The 16,299-nt window shown below is 38.6% G+C and overlaps 1 protein-coding gene across 1 annotated transcript in view; it reads right to left on the bottom strand.

Moving 5' to 3' along the window:
* Positions 1-16,299, bottom strand: part of LOC150079265 (uncharacterized) — a 359,584-nt gene that overhangs the window by 29,844 nt on the left and 313,441 nt on the right. Inside the window, exon 18 of the mRNA XM_090383011.1 lies at positions 11,636-11,743. Within this exon, the coding sequence (XP_090239137.1) occupies positions 11,636-11,743 (108 nt within the window). The remainder of the gene's footprint in view (positions 1-11,635; positions 11,744-16,299) is intronic.

Below are 16,299 nucleotides of genomic sequence, written 5' to 3'. Positions count from 1 at the left end.
TAACACAGTACAGAGAACTTTGTGCCTGCCCATATAATTTTATTGCATTATACTGCATTAAAACGTAGTTGCCATTTTTCTGACCATGCCTGAAGCCTATCCAAGCCATCCTGAAGGAGACTGGCACCAATAATTAACCACAGTCCCAACCTTGACCTTAAATTTTGATATCACACCCTTTTCCTATCATCAGTATCATTTATGAGTTGTTTGTTTGTTATTTGGTTTTTAGGAGCATTAGCAACTAAGGCCATATTGCTCTGTGGATATGCAGTGGTCATTCCCTGACCTATCCACATCCTCCGTATTGGGGTCATGGGCTCAAACCCCAGTCTGATCAAGAAGTGTGTGCTACGCACTGCTGCTCCTGCCCACCTGGCTACGGAGGCACCCATCATTTATGAGGACTGATCCTTTGAGGAACCCAATTCGTATGTTAGCCCAATCCTAATAGGAACCTGTTTTTGATTACTTATGCTTGGTGATTACAGATGTCTTACCTAAGATCCCAACAAGTTTCATAGAGCCGAATGCTTTGCTAAAATCCAAATAGAAAATGAAATTATTTCCTACATCCAATTCATGAGTGAATCTGTTTGCAGTGAAAAAGACAAATGTGCATTATAAAATTCTAAAGAATATTTGTGCGACAGATAAGAAGTCTTATCAACAAGTTTTGCTCCTCCACAGGTTTTTGTATGGGTTATCAGACCAGAAACAGTCCCTCCCACAGGATACCACACAACATATCGACAAATTTGGACATCATCATTATCACTACAGAATATCCAAATTTCACAGCACTGACATATAATAAACAGCCACTCTTCAAAAAAAAAAAAAAAAAAGCTTCAAGTTCACACCTAATCTGAACAGCTGCTGGTGTTAGACACCTTGGCACAGTGCTTAGCAACATTCCAAGACACCAAAACAATGAGAGAAATCTCCATATCATCCATGAACATTGAGGGCCAACAAATGACTGTAAGAGTAAAGCAGGATAAAGGTTCCAGTATCATCATACTAAACCACATCTTCAAAAAGGCCTACGAGGCTGGGAAAGTTCATATTCATAATGACTACACTCAACGCCAACCATGGAATTAAATAATATTTAATTTTAAAATATAAAATATAATATAAAATATAATACAAAATATGTACATGTAAAATAAATAAAAACTGGTCTATTTACAATAATAAAAGCACTAAAAATTATTAAAATGCTTTAACTAAACTCCCTCAAATACTAAAACACTGAAATACTGGTAACCGTAGCTTTCGGAAGCAACTGCCTCCTTTCTCAACAGTGTATTACTATTGTACAGCACATCCTTAAGTAGCAGGCCCACAGCACTCACACGTGGTTTCACAGGAACATGATCAGTATTCCCCACCTGTGTACTGCGACCAGAAATGGCTCGGGAGTGTGTTATACATAACCAATCGTCGTTGGTTTGTTTGTTGTTTGTTATTTGGTTTTTAGGAGCATTAGCAACTAAGGCCATATTGCTCTGGGAATATGCGGTGGTCATTCCCTGACCTTTCCACATCCTCCGTATTTGGTGGTCACGGGCTCGAACCCCAGTCTAATCAAGAAGCATGAGCTACACACTGCTGCTCCTGCCCACCTGACTATGGAGGCGCCTCGTCCTGTCGGAGGACAACGGCCTCAAAAAGGGGTTCAAACAAACACCCCTATCTCTATTAATAATGTTATTAGATGAACTAATTCGAAAGCTCTTGAGCCACTTGCATTCCCAGAACCCATGCACACGGCCCACAGTGACTGCTCCTTCTGGGGATATCTGGTGTTGCTTCTCCCAAAAATGCTCTGCCACAGCAGACTTCCCATAATTTGCAGTCTTTATAGCATTCATGTGCCCCCCCCCCCCCCAGATGATCCTTGAACCACCGCCCTGTCTCACCAACATAACAATCCCCACAATCCGGACACTTAATCTCATATACTACCCCACTACTAGCCTCTTTTGTTATGGGGTCTTTAACTTGAGACACCACCGTGTGCAACCTCCGTCCCGGAAGCTGTACACAGCGGGTCTGACACTCACGTAATGCTTGTGCAATACGTTCAGTAAGGCCCGGATAGTAGGGAATGTATGCAGTGGTGATTGGTGCGGACAGCTCACTAGTATTGGACACCACCCCCTCTATTGTATTTGTCCAAGACACTCTGGGGGTAGGCTACCCCCAGAGGTTCTTGGACATCCAGGCCTTACTGAACGTATTGCACAAGAATTACGTGAGTGTCAGACCAGGTGTGTGCAGCTTCCAGGACGGAGGTTGCACACGGTAGTGTCCCAAGTTAAAGACCCCATAACAAAAGAGGCTAGTAGTGGGGTAATATATGAGATTAAGTGTCCGGATTGTTATGTTGGTGAGACAGGGCGGTGGTTCAAGGATCGTCTGGGGGAACACATGAATGCTATAAAGACCGCGAACTATGGGAAGTCTGCTGTGGCGGAGCATTTTTGGGAGAAGCAACACCAGATATCCCCAGAAGGAGCGGTCATTGTGAACTGTGCGCTGGGTTCTGGGAACGCAAGTGGCTCGAGAACTTGCGAATTAGTTCATCTGATAACATTATTAATAGAGATAGGGGTGTTCATTTGCACCCCCTTTTTTGAGGTCATTGTCCTCCGACGGGACGAACAGTTTTGTATAACATGCTCCCGAGCCATTTCCGGTCCCAGTATTCAGGTGGGGAATACCGATCATATTCCTGTGGAACCACGTGTGTGAGTGCTGTGGGCCTGCTACTTAAGGATGTGCTGTACAATAGTAATAGACTGTTGAGAAAGGAGGCAGTCGCTTCCGAAAGCTACGGTTACCGGTATTTCAGTGTTTTAGTATTTGAAGGATTTTAGTTACAGCATTTTAATAATTTTTAGTGCTTTTATAATTGTAAATAGACCAGTTTTTATTTATTTTAATGTACATATTTTATATTTTAAAATTAAATGTTATTTAATTCCATGGTTGGTGTTGAGTGTAGTCATTATGAACATTAAACCAAATCAAGAACATACTACAGACTGTGGAGACTACAGCAGGACTCTAGCCAAGCAGCTAGAAGAGAAGATAAAAGCTAGGCTTGGGGATCTCCTGGGGTCTAACAAAGAAAAACGCATATACAACAAACTGAAAAATTCTGAGCCTTCATTTCTGGTGGAACAAGTGAAGGGAATTTTAATCTAGAGATTACTGCAATTTTCTCAGTGATAGTGGTGGCAAGGGAGCTTGGCATGTTCTTCAAAAAAAACCACCTGCTATTCATTAATCACCTGTTCAAGATTAGTGGCTATTATCTGTTTACCTAGCCATAAATTTTTGAAAGTAACAGGTGTGTTTATGCAACATTAATTCAATTATTTTGGTTTATAGTTTTTGTAGGCTGTTTACATTATTATTGGATGATTGAACTATTGTTACTCTAAGTTAAATACTGTTTGTTACATAATGATTTTTATCTTTCAGAATTAAGCTGTTTTTCTTTTATTTTTATATTCAAAAACATATGTAAAATAGCACATTATAGTTTAGAGTAAATTATGAAACAAAATTAGCAGGCTGCTTTTCACACATTCATTTTTCAAACTACATTATTACAAAGTGAGAAAACTTAGTCCCCTGAAGTTTGTATTAATGAGTGTGTGTGTAAGCAGAAAGACATGTACTAAATTTTGTGCATTTAACTGTATAAATTTGAAAATTATAGAGAACAGTTTTGTGTTTATATTTTGTTTCAATTTTTTTTTTTTTTCAAAATTAATAAAAGTCTAAGATTATTACTATATTTAATACCACTCTTATACTACATGAAATTAATAATATAGTTTAAGTTAATTGCCTAAACCACTATACATTAAGGTGACGTTTCAGGCATCTTGCCAATACCCATCATCAGACCATGCTGCTGACACTCCTACTTGCCATGCTGCCAGAAACTTGATGAACATCGGCAAGTAGAAGTCTGTTAGCAGCATGGTCTGATGTTGTCAGAAACCTGATGGGCATTGGCAAGTAGGAGTCTGTCAGCAGCATGGTCTGATGCCTGAAACGCATCAGACCATGCTGCTGATGCCTGAAATGCATCAGACCATGCTGCTGATGCCTGAAACGCATCAGACCATGCAACCTTAATGTATAGTGGTTTAGGTGATTAGCTTAATAAGCTATATTATTAGTGTCATGTGGTATAAGACTGGTATTAAATATGTAATAATTTTAATGGAAAACAACCATGTAACATCCTTCCGTAACTATAATAAAAGTCTTGTTCAATCGAGAATAAAAAGTGCAAAAAAATTAAAAAAAAAAAAAAAAAAATTACGTACCAGGTACATAATGAGTTGCTGCCACTCTACTCTGAGACTGATAGTGTCACTGATAATGCCACAGCAACAGTCGTTAAAAACGTTTTTACTGTAGGAACTCATTATGAAACTGGTACAGTAAAATAAATAAAAAAAAAAATAGATTCACTATTGAATTTGCACAAAGATCCACAAATGTCTCTAATTTCATCTGATACCACTGTCGCATTGCTCATATTATGTTGTGCAAAGATATGTGGTGTACTGATCACAGTTGAACCTTCACGTTGATATACTGCAACACCACCACTATGAACATCCGACCTTTTAAATTGTGTCAGACATTGGAATGGTTTAAGTAATATATGTTCATCATTATCCAACCATGTTTCACTTAATATCAATATTTTGGTTTATTTGTTATTTGGTTTTTTTTTAGGAGCATTAGCGACTAAGGCCTTATTGCTCCGGGGATATGCGGTGGTCATTCCCTGACCTTTCAGCATCCTCCGTATTTGGTGGCGCACTGGCTCGAACCCCGGTCTAATCAAGAAGCGTGTGCTACGCACTGCTGCTCCTGCCCACCTGGCTACAGAGGCGTCCTTCTTTATTCAAAGTATTTTATTATTTTCTGCGGGCTCCAGGATCCCCCCCTATTGGCCACTGAAGAGTAACTGTACAACATTTACAATTTGTGGTTTTACAAAACATCTTGATCCACTAACTTCACAGGAATTATCACAAACTATAAGTCTCTTGCCTGAGACCAATGTAGTATAGCCGCACATTTGACCATACTGTATATCCATAACACTTGCAACTCAGTTATTACAATTTGTTGACGGCATTAATTTCTACATTAACCTTCACAACTTATACAACTATACAGATAGTTAGAACCTTCCAGTTCGGTTACAATGTGGTCCAATATATATCTTACAATTTATGCACCTTATTAGAGGCCGAAGTCACAGGACACCGCCCACCCAACAGTGAACCTGGCACAGCGACTTATATATTCTAAACGCTAATATTGCCTTCTGGCAATAAACACAAATAAATTTCCTCATCAGAGGTCCTGTAACAATTCAATTAATATCAAGGCAATATATACAGTGGAAGTACACTTATTACATAATTATTCTCAGTCGGCAAGTCCTTTCCTTCTGCGGAAAGCCTTGTCTGCAAAGTTAGCCAGTGCCTGATAATTTTCTTTACATTCTAAAAACTTGGTGAAGTTATTTACATCGTAAACTTCGGTCAATGCCTGAAGTTCAAATCGAATGTCTACATAATATCGACATTCTAAGATTATACGTTGGACTGTCTCCTCTGAGCCACATTTATAAAGAGGAGATGCAGCCAATAACTTTGAGTTTAGGCTGCCATGCCCGGATAGAAGGAAAGTTAGATGAAGATCTGGGTTAAACCAGGACCAATGTTTTTTTGTCAAATTCGGCAACCTGAGGTATAAAAAGGGTAGTAATTCTTCCAGTGTTGGCATTAGTCCATTCGTTTTGCCATTCCTGGAGGAACTGGTTTCTTAATCTAGTGTTGTCTTCTTTCACTGGCACGTCCAGGTTAACAGAAAACTGGTTGAACTGTGCTGCAATACCCTTCCTTCTACAATACTGAAAGTGATTGTACAGCATTTCGTATTTAATTGGTAGTTTACCGTTGATTACCTGTAGTGCTGATGTTGAAACTGTGCGACAAGCTCTTGAAGTTGCAATCAGGAAGAAGCGCTGGGCTTGAGTCAAGATTTTTTCCACCACGACTCTGCGTATACTGGGCCCAAGCTCCCGCAGCATAGCAGACAATAGGAATAAATATACATTTGTAGTACATCTTGAGAGTGGAGGGTTTCAGACCTCAAGAACCTTTGGTAATTCTGATTATTTTGCCTGTCAAAGTCTTGATTTTGCTTAGTACATATTTAGCATGGGTAATGAATTGAAGTTTGTCATCTAACATAATTCCTAGGTATTTGTACGAGTTAACTAATTTTATTGATTGTTCTTTAATCTTAATACTTGGAGGTCTATTTGGGTCTAATTTTCCTTTGAGAAGAATTTGTTTTGTTTTGGGAACAGAAATAGTTAATTTATGTGTACTACACCACTCAACTAGGTCTTATAGGACTTCATTAGCATGGATTTCAAGTTGTAGTCTGGAGTTTCCAGAAACAAGGATAATTAAATCGTCTGTGTAAGTGATCTTAGTAGTGCAATTATGTTTGGTAGCCAGCCACCCATCAAGGACCACGTCCCAGCATACTGATCCGAGAACTGATCCCTGAGGGCAACTGCGAGTCACAGGTCTCGCAACAGAGAAGGATCCACTGGAGACCACAAGTGAGCGATTCTGGAAATAATCCATGATGAGACGATAAATAGGCACGGAGACCCTGGCCTCTCAGAACCTCTCCAGGACACTTTGCCACCAAACAGTGTCAAAGGCCCCTTTTAAGTCCACAAGGAGGCCGAGGACATACTTTTCATTGAAGGCTGAAACGTTATTAATAACTAGATTAATGGCATCCACTGTATCAGCAGTGAAGCCAAACTGATATCTGTAGTTTAGGTTTCTTTCTTTATAGTGCTTTTGGAATCTCGCTACAATCAGCTTCTCTAGTATTTTTCCGAAGACTGGAAGTAGAGCGATTGGGAGGTATGAATTTTCCTGATTTGCTGGGATTCTTAACGAGTAATTTAAGATTTGCTTTTTTCCAAGGAGAGGGGAAGGATCCATGCTTGTAGGCAAGCAGGCATTAAAGAGGTTCATCATCAGTTGGGGGCAGGTGCTCCAGATTCTTTTAACTATGGTAACTTCTAATAGGTCCAGTCCAGGGCATTTGCCATCACGCAAAGTCGCAACAGCAAGACCTACCTCGTGTCTGTTAAAATCATCTTCGTGGCTTTGGTCTACATAGGAAAGATGTTCTAAACAAATGCCTGTTTGTACCGGACTTTCTGGTACAGTTTCATCCTGCATTATCAATTCATCCAGGGCTCCTGGTCCATAGTTTGTTTAACTAAGCGTTCCAAAGCGGAGCATTTTTCTTTGTAAATATTGTTGAAATATGTCCTCCTCACATTTTTGTATATTTCATTCAATTGGTTTATCTCATCTTCAGGTCTACCATCTCTCCTAGCTCTCTGAACATCTCATCTTGTACTCTTTGTATGATTCCTTAGAATAGAAAGGTTCTGGGACCACCAAGGAACCAAATTTTGTCTTCTCTGTTTCTTCTTAATCGTCTTGTCGCATATTTCGGTGATGATTGCCATCAATTCTTTTAGATGTTGGTCCAAAGTAAGATCTGTCAGATTTGTCAGTTTTTCATTCGTAAATTTTTCCTTAAGTAGTTTCTCAAAAGGATTCCAATTGATTTGTCGAGTTTTGTATCTGGGGAAGTCATGAGTGCCTTTCAAAGCTGCTACGTTTTCATTAGATATTATGTCAAAGGTTATTACATTGTAGTCGCTTACCGACCAAGAGGAGTGAACAGTTCAGTTTTCTATGCATCTCCCGAATGTTGCATTCGACAGAGTGACATCTATGTAAGACTGACCAGAAGGGGATGAGTAAGTGGGCAGATACCCAGGGGAGTTCCAGACAATCAATCCGTTAGTTATTATGAATTCCTCCAGTAATTCACCTTTATTATTCATTATGGGGCTGTTACACATGATGGAAGAAGCATTTGCGTCGGTCATAATAACTATCTTTTTGCCTGAAAACCTAATTAAAGCTGTCTCAAGGAAGTTTAGATAAGGCTCAATTTGTTAAGAATGCTGTGAACACTGCATGTAGATTGAGATGAAGAATATTTGTCCAAAACTATCTTCCAAGCATGCACATGCTGCATGCTTGGAGCAGAGACTATTTACCCTTGTGATCGTGATCTGCTTGTCTGCTATAACAAGAGCTTCCCACACCCTTGCCACAGCATTTGCACCCTGTCCTGTAACAGATACATTAGATTGAATCACCCTACAGCCATTTTGTAATCCTTTAACTTTGCCTTTGTAGGAGTATAATTCCTGAAGTCCTAGAATGTCAATTTTGTGATCCGTAATTAGTTTGGAGATATCACTCATTGCAGATGCAGAACGCTGGCAGTTTAACTGTAATATTTTTAATCTCTCACCATGCTGTACATTTTTTATCTTACTGAATGTAATTTGTGCAAGATTTGGTGACCTCCTGAACTCGCAAGAACTCAGGACACTTTGAGTCACGATATGAGTGATCTGATTTCCTCTTTTTTATTTTGCAGTTTGGGTATGTAACGGGTGATTCAGGAGCGGGATACGATTGTGACTGGTGGCCTTGCACTCCACAATGCCCACATGTGTAGTCCTGCTGTCTGCAATATCTAGCCGAATGCCCATAAGCCAAACATTTAAAACAATGTGAAGCGATAATAAAATCCGTCGCATTGTGAACCGACCAGCCCAGGTAGACGCGAGCGTCTTTTAATATGATTCGCCTGATATAGGCAGGAACTTCAATTATCCAGTGTTTGTTGTTTTTGGTGTTGATCTCAAACCTCACCTTAACCCCCCCTTTTGAAATCTTCCTCACTAACACTGTGCTCGCACAAGTTTTTGACATACAGATCCTCCAAGAATTCTTGGTCTGACATATCTTTTTGTATGTCATAGAGTAGAGTCAGGTTTAGCTTTCGGGGCAAGTCTACAATTAATTTGTGCTTCCCAAATTTCGGGCAGTTCTTTAATTTAGTGATGTCTTCGTCAGTGGCAGTTTCAATTGCAATGCCTTTTTCTCTAACTTTTGTGACAGATTTTATTTTAATCTGTTGAAGTTCGGATTTAAAATTTGTTGCAATCACCTGTTTAACTTCTTCACTTGTTTTTAATTCACACTTTTCACTAGCTTTAATCAATACTACATGCTTTGACTGAGTTCCCAAGGGAATCAGTTCAGTAGCGGTCTTTATGCCTGTGCTCGCTGCAGCCACCTTAGCATAAGTGGCCACAGGGGTGGATGTAGGCAAAACTCTTAAATCTAAATTTGTTTTTAACCTCTCATTATCAATGGTGAGATCAATCACCAATCGTTCCATACTGTTCCAGATTTTACCAGCTTCCACCACCATCAGGGGGGGTAATGGTGGATCCTAACTTAAAAATATCTAGAAAATTATTTTTCAGAATGCTTAAGTAATCTAAATGAAGTGTACAGTTCAAATGTCCCGGGTTATTTAGCAACTGAGAATCAGCTGCACCTTCAGGTGATCCCAGTTGGGGTAATTCCTTCCCTAGCATATCTATAAATTCGTCTACAGGTTCTTTCAACCCAGTATTTAGAAAGTCTGGAGCTAATGTTAGATCTCCAGGCATGTCCGATAAAGAACAATCATCAGACATCATTACACTGGTTAACAGTTTTCCTGTTACAAAACTAATCCACACCTGGAAGAAACACCTGACTTTAACTTAGTCCAGTAAGCTGTGAGAGTTTTCGTTCACACCAGGAGCAGTCCACAAGGAGAATTAGGATTAAGCGATTTCTGGCTCCGCTGTACAGCAGTCACTGTCTTTGTCCTTGCAATCAGTCCAGCAAGGTAAGATCAGTTCGAGTAGGGCTACTTGACCCACATGCGAATGGCATATTAATCTGGACACGGTTCGTTTTACAGTAGGAATTTACTACAATTGTCTTTCCCATACTGTTTCAAATTCCTTATTTATGTGAAGGCAGTGAAGGAGCTTCAGGCAAAGATTAACCTGCAGGGGTCACTTCCATGCCTTCTTGTGAGGCTTGCAACCTTGACGATGTACCTTGAGCAGTCTGACTATGCAAATTAGTCATTTTAACAGAATTTTCGAAAGAAATTATTAAAGATTTTACCTGTTGTATCTGTCCTAGAGGATGGAGAATAACACAGAAGTGTGCATTGTGTCCTCATGATAAGCAAACTTTCAACACCGTTGGCGACTTAGATTCGACCAGAAAACTATGTTGAACACAGAGCACAGTAAAATGTGACTGCACTGACCGACGCCACCCGTGGACCCGAGTTGCCTGATATTACAGTACCTCGAATAAGCACAGCTCTGACAATGCCCTTCTTTATTAGTACTACTCATCAAATGAGAGTATTCTTCATATGGTAAGACATCCTCTCGCTTCCTAACGACAGATGATAATTTATCCATCATCGCCATTCTCATCTCCTTATCAATAGTTTTCTTGTCAGTAAAGAAATCATCATCAATTTCTTTTGATTTAAGAAATTCTTCATTTTTTTCCACCGCCAGTTCATTTTCATCATTCTCATCAAGTTTGATACAAAGTTGCCTACAAATTGCTAGCGTCTTTTCAATACCAATATCAGATTCAAACTTTTCTTTTCAAGGTAATTATCTCTTTGTTGGTTTCATAAATTCAAAATATTTATTTTCATTCAAAGTTTCATTCTCCTCATAGATAAATGGTATGTGTAAAGTTACCATTTCGTGTATATGTTTACGAAGACAACGAAGACATGTTGTATCATAATTCCAATACCGAATTATTTTAGGAAATTGTCTTTTCACCCATCCCCCAAAAAAAGGTAAACACACAGGCATTCAAAATAGGAGTGCTTTCCTGCTGCAAACATCCATGAAAATCTCATGGTTTTGTGACTATTTTACTGCTACATTTGGTCAGGGTCATCACTCTTGCAAGCATTCTGCTTCACTGCAGGAATTGCAGTTAAGCCTGTTCAGTGAAAAGTTACATCAACTGGACTATCTAGTGGGCATCCTAACCATGACTCTATTCATAGTTATGTAACTTAGAGTTTACTGTTACTGACCCATTCATCAGAATGTGCTTGATTTCTATTTTTCCCTAAGATTATTCTTAAAATTCCCATTCCGCTAATGGTGGGTTAATGCTACATTTGGCTATTATATATAAAAAAAAAAAAAAAAAAAAAAAAAAAATCAAATGATGACAGTGTTCAATGTTCTAAATATTTTGTCAATGTTAATTTATTAGCACTTTCTTTGCATTTTAATTAAATATCGCCTGATAAAATTCCATCTGTTGGATGGATGCTGCTGTTGTTTTTATGGCACATTAGCATCTTGGGCCATGTTGCACCAATCTTTTGCTGATTTGTAATCATCTTTAAGAGGCAGTTGAAAGTGATCAGAAAAGATTCTAATACCTCAGATTAATAAAATTAATGAAAATTGAAATTATGCTTTAAATTTTGGAAAACAATTTTTAACTGGCTGCTATTAATAATGAATAGACATAACTAATAAAATTTTTACCTCTTTTTCTTTGGTGGATGAAAATAACTGTTCTTTTTCTAAAGTTTCTTGTGCTTTCTTCAAAACTTCAGTAAGATATATCAATTGTTCCTCATCTGCAGGTTTTTCCTAATTTTCATGATAAAAAAAAAATGTAAAACTAAATATCAGTTTTTTTTTGTTTTTTTTAATTCTACTGTTATTTCAATCTTAACATATCATGAAAGTAGGCCAAGTACAATGTTACATCAAACCCCATTACCACATGTATTTAATTTATGAACTTTGGAACACTGTTAGGTCTGCAGAGGCAAATGGAGGTAGAGATCCACTGGCTGTGATTATCTGTTAATATAGAGATGATGATTGCAGTCATTATTGGGATAGGACTTGTAAGTGGGACAATTATCTTCAGTACTAGCACCAAATCTGGTTACAAAGTTCAGCCATCTATCAGAACCAGATCTTTGAGAAAAACTGACACTTTCTCGAAGTTCACTTTACCTCTTTCAAGAAACTTCTCCATATATTGCTTAATCATTTGTAATTTAAGTCAATTAAAGGTAGCACAAGCTTAAGAATATAGTATTCTTTCCTGAACACCCAAAGGTTTTTCCATGTTTTAGGTAAGTGCTTTTTTAAGCACAAAACTCACAATGAGGTGTGAAGACCACCATGCACTGAATCCAGGAGTGATGAGCCTTCTTGATACTGTATACATGGCTACAGAATTTAACAAGCTGGTGATCAGACTAACTGCAAGATCTATATTGCACTGCATAAGCACAGACAATAGAATGACAGAGGCAGCATCAATAAATTTCTGTATATCTAAGGAAGCTATCACTGTAATTTTGAAGTTGGTTAGGTGCCATGTGCATGCAAGGTATGATAGAAGTATATGCTGAAGGTTGGCTACTTGAGGGATGAGAGAAGGACATTCTGACACTTACAAATAATGTGAGAGGCTGAAGTGGTTTAGCATCACAGATATCAGTGGTAGATGCTAGCAGATCACTAATAAATCAAGGAGGGCACTACTGTAGTTAAGGGTGACAAACAAAGCTTCAAATATTGGTGTCTGAGTGAAAGTAAGGTGTTTCAGTGTGACCAGCAACTGCTTAAAGAAGTTGTGGCATCCTCTTCATGACAGCCATCCCTATGTGAAAGTGACAACACAGCCAGCCAGTGCATAATCCAAGAAAAATTCAGTCACTCTCAAGCCACAAAGAATGTCAGTTTCTCTTGAAAAGAATCTATTATTGTGCCAACTTATTATGTAGCTTGTGCCATTCTGATACATCACCATGATGAGTCTGGTTCTTGGGAATCCTTGTACAAATTCTGGATCAGGTAATCTGTTTTTTACAGTAAGAAGTTTGTTGAATAGTAATCCAAGTTTGGATGTACAGCAGGTCATTGCTGATTGCAGGAAGTGGTTGTGGGCATAAACTTAAGACTGCATGTTGGGTAGGTCACTGTGGAGTAATTCTGAACTTCAAAATCTCTATGGTAATGGGAGCTTGAAGGTATTTCAAGAAAACAGGCAAATAAATACACCAAGAAGCCAGATGTGTGGCTTGTTGATGAGGGAATAGTGCACAGGGTTGCATTCTAGCCTGAAGAAGCCACAGTCAGGTCTTTCAGCAGGAAGATGCATAAAACTGAAATGATTACATTTAGATTTTTGAATGCATCAATAATTTGATCTGGGGCAGTACTGCATTCAAACCTGAGACGACAGACACTTCCATGCATGTATCAGCTGCTTCAAAGATCTTCAAGATAGTAAAGGTACCATTTACAAAATGACAGCAAAGTTCCAATTGGCCAATTTGAGAATTTAAAGACAGTCTTTAGGTTAGAGAGGTTTACCTTTAGGTATCTTAGGAATGGCAGCAATCTGTGCCCATGGTTTTGCTTGAGATTGTTCAATACATAGCTGATATTGCATAGAAAGGACTTTTGCAAGAGAATTCTCCTATAGTACTCTACAGAGGATAGTACTAGCCCTTTGATCACATTTGACTGAATCTATGTAGCACTGAAAGAAACTTTGGATAAGAGCTGTTGAGGGTGTCTGTAATGTCTGGCATGTAATAACAAGAAAAGCACAATCATGATAGAATTAAAGCATGACTCATGTCAGCTATTTAATGGGCTTACAGATATGTCTACAAGCTTATTAAATAGCTGACATACTACTCACGTTTCAACTCCATTATGATCCTGTGAACAATAGTGTCTACAAACAATCCTGGGAGTTTAGGTTTATTTCATCATACGCACTTTGTGTTTGTGCATGAACATGCTGTTGTTATTGTTTGTGGTGTAAAAGCTGCTTCGGCTATATTGTGCCTGTTCAAGTTTTGTTATTTTCAGTTATGTTAACACTGATGTTGGAATATTATATGCAGTTGGTAAGGTTTATTAGATTGAGGTGTGTAAAGAGTTCTTTTATGTCTGAATTTTCTTCCATAATGAGTTCAAGGCTTAATGGTTCATTTGCATGTGATTTGAAAGCTGGTTGGCGGGCAATTTGGTAACATGGACATTCTATGATGACGTGCTTCGCTGTTAGTATGGTTAGACACTGAGGGCATTGTGGAGGATCATCTTTCATTAGGAGATAAGAGTGTGTTAAATGCGTATGTCCAATGCGAAGCCAGGCGAGGATAACCTCTTCATTTCTGTTTGCACGAAAACTTGATTTCCAGGATTTTGGCTGCTGTTTGATTTAGTATAGATTGTTGTTGTCTTGAGATTTCCTGGTCTGTGTCCTTATATTTTCGAATGACATTTTTAAAGTCATTGTGTGGAATTTTATGCAGGTGAGAATTTTCATTTGACAGATGTTTGGCAGCTTGATCAACACATTCATTGCCCAATATTCCAGAATGTCCAGAAATCCAAGTGAATCTGACTCTTTGGTTTTGTCTTAAGAAGCGATAAGCAGGAAAGAATTTTTCTTAGATACAGATGAGATGGTTGATTTTGTAGCTGTAAAGCATATATTGCACTTAATGAGTCTGTAAAAATGATACTTTTTATGAGGGAAGTTCTGGCAATGTACAATAGATTCTGGCAATGTCAATTACAATAGATACTACACTCTATTGTAATTGACTGAGAAATTATGCTATTTGGCACGACCACTGCAGCAGCAGCAACATGTGTATCCACTTTAGAGTCTTCAGTGTACAGATAGATGTGAGTAAGCAGAAAATTGCATTAGATGAAAGGAATGTAGCTGTTTCACATATTGATTTGGGATGTTATTTTGTTTCCATTTTGTGAGTTCCATGTCAGTTGGCTGAACTGATTTCCCACAGGGAAAGATATGTGGGGGTATCTTGGTAAATTTTATTCATATTTAAGTTCCACTGTGAAAGTATTTCTTTTAGTCGTATGCCAGCAGGTTTACATATGCTAGGTTTGTTCTCATATAAAGTTTCCCATTTTGGAGTATACAGATATTACCATGTTGGATGTCAGGGAAGGCTTTGAATTTTTGCAGTGTAGTTCAGAAAAAGATGACGTCTACGAAGGCTGGGTGGGAGTTCATAAATCTGTGCACAGACTGTACATAGGTGAGGTATGAGGTATGAAATGCTCCGGAAACAATACATGAAATGCACCATGATGGAGCATGAACTACTAATGTTGTACTAATATTAACAGAAATAATGTGAAAGACAGATGTAGGATAGACGTGTGGAAATTTTTTCCGCACGTCTATCCTACAACCACCCGCTATATTGTGAATATAGCGGGTGATTGTTGGTGGAACAGACTTCCATCCCTTGTCGTGGAAGTTGATAGTCTAAATAAGTTTAAGGCTCAGCTGGACAGGTATTTCAAGTGAACAGAGGGGTGAAGTGGAAGTGGTTTTTTTTTTTTTTTGGCTGATGCTGCATAGATGTGGTAGGTCTAAGTGGATCAGCACATGCAGTGCATAGCCAGTGGTGAGCTGTGAATATTTTAACAATGGGCTCACAGTTTTGCTGACTTTTTGATGTGAAACATCCTTGGGGATTCCTGCCATGGATGACGTCACTTCCGTGACATCATCTGCAGCAGGCTTCCGCCAGAGGCACTTCCCACGTTCACGCTACTAGTCTGCGCCAAGCATTCACTAGTAGTGTGATTAGAACACGCTATGCATTTTTCGTGACCGGTATGATATCTCGAGTCAGCCTGGTCATCATGTCACCCTCCCCTCTTTACAATGATACCTGGATACGATAGTATCTCGAGTTCTAACTGTTTAGATTTTTTTTAAAAGTATAACGTCACAATCATACTTCCTGAAGTAAGTATGACTGCAACAATACAAATATTTGTCAACAATTTATTTTTTCGTCTCGCATTTTCGTAACATTCCATTGTTAGGTGCCCCGAACAACTGCATATGTCATTTCAACTACAAGGTCGGTACTTCAATCGACGCTATTTTCTAGACATTAGATACGTTGCAATTGCAGGTACATATCAGTTACTTTAGTTATCATAAATCCATTGTATCTTCTTGTCTTCCAGAAATTATAAAAATTTGCGAATGTTCAATAAAATATTTACAATACAAAAGCTCTATTATTTCGTAATCAATGTCCATATCAAAATACCTAAAAGAAACGCGAAGGATTCACATAAAACCATCTACCGCAAGTGCTCGGTACACGCGC

Source organism: Mastigoproctus giganteus, chromosome 10 (genome assembly GCF_048544385.1).
Source record: "Mastigoproctus giganteus isolate SK-2022 chromosome 10, ASM4854438v1, whole genome shotgun sequence".
NCBI lineage: Eukaryota > Metazoa > Arthropoda > Arachnida > Uropygi > Thelyphonidae > Mastigoproctus > Mastigoproctus giganteus.
This window is presented reverse-complemented; position numbering and strand designations above follow the sequence as displayed.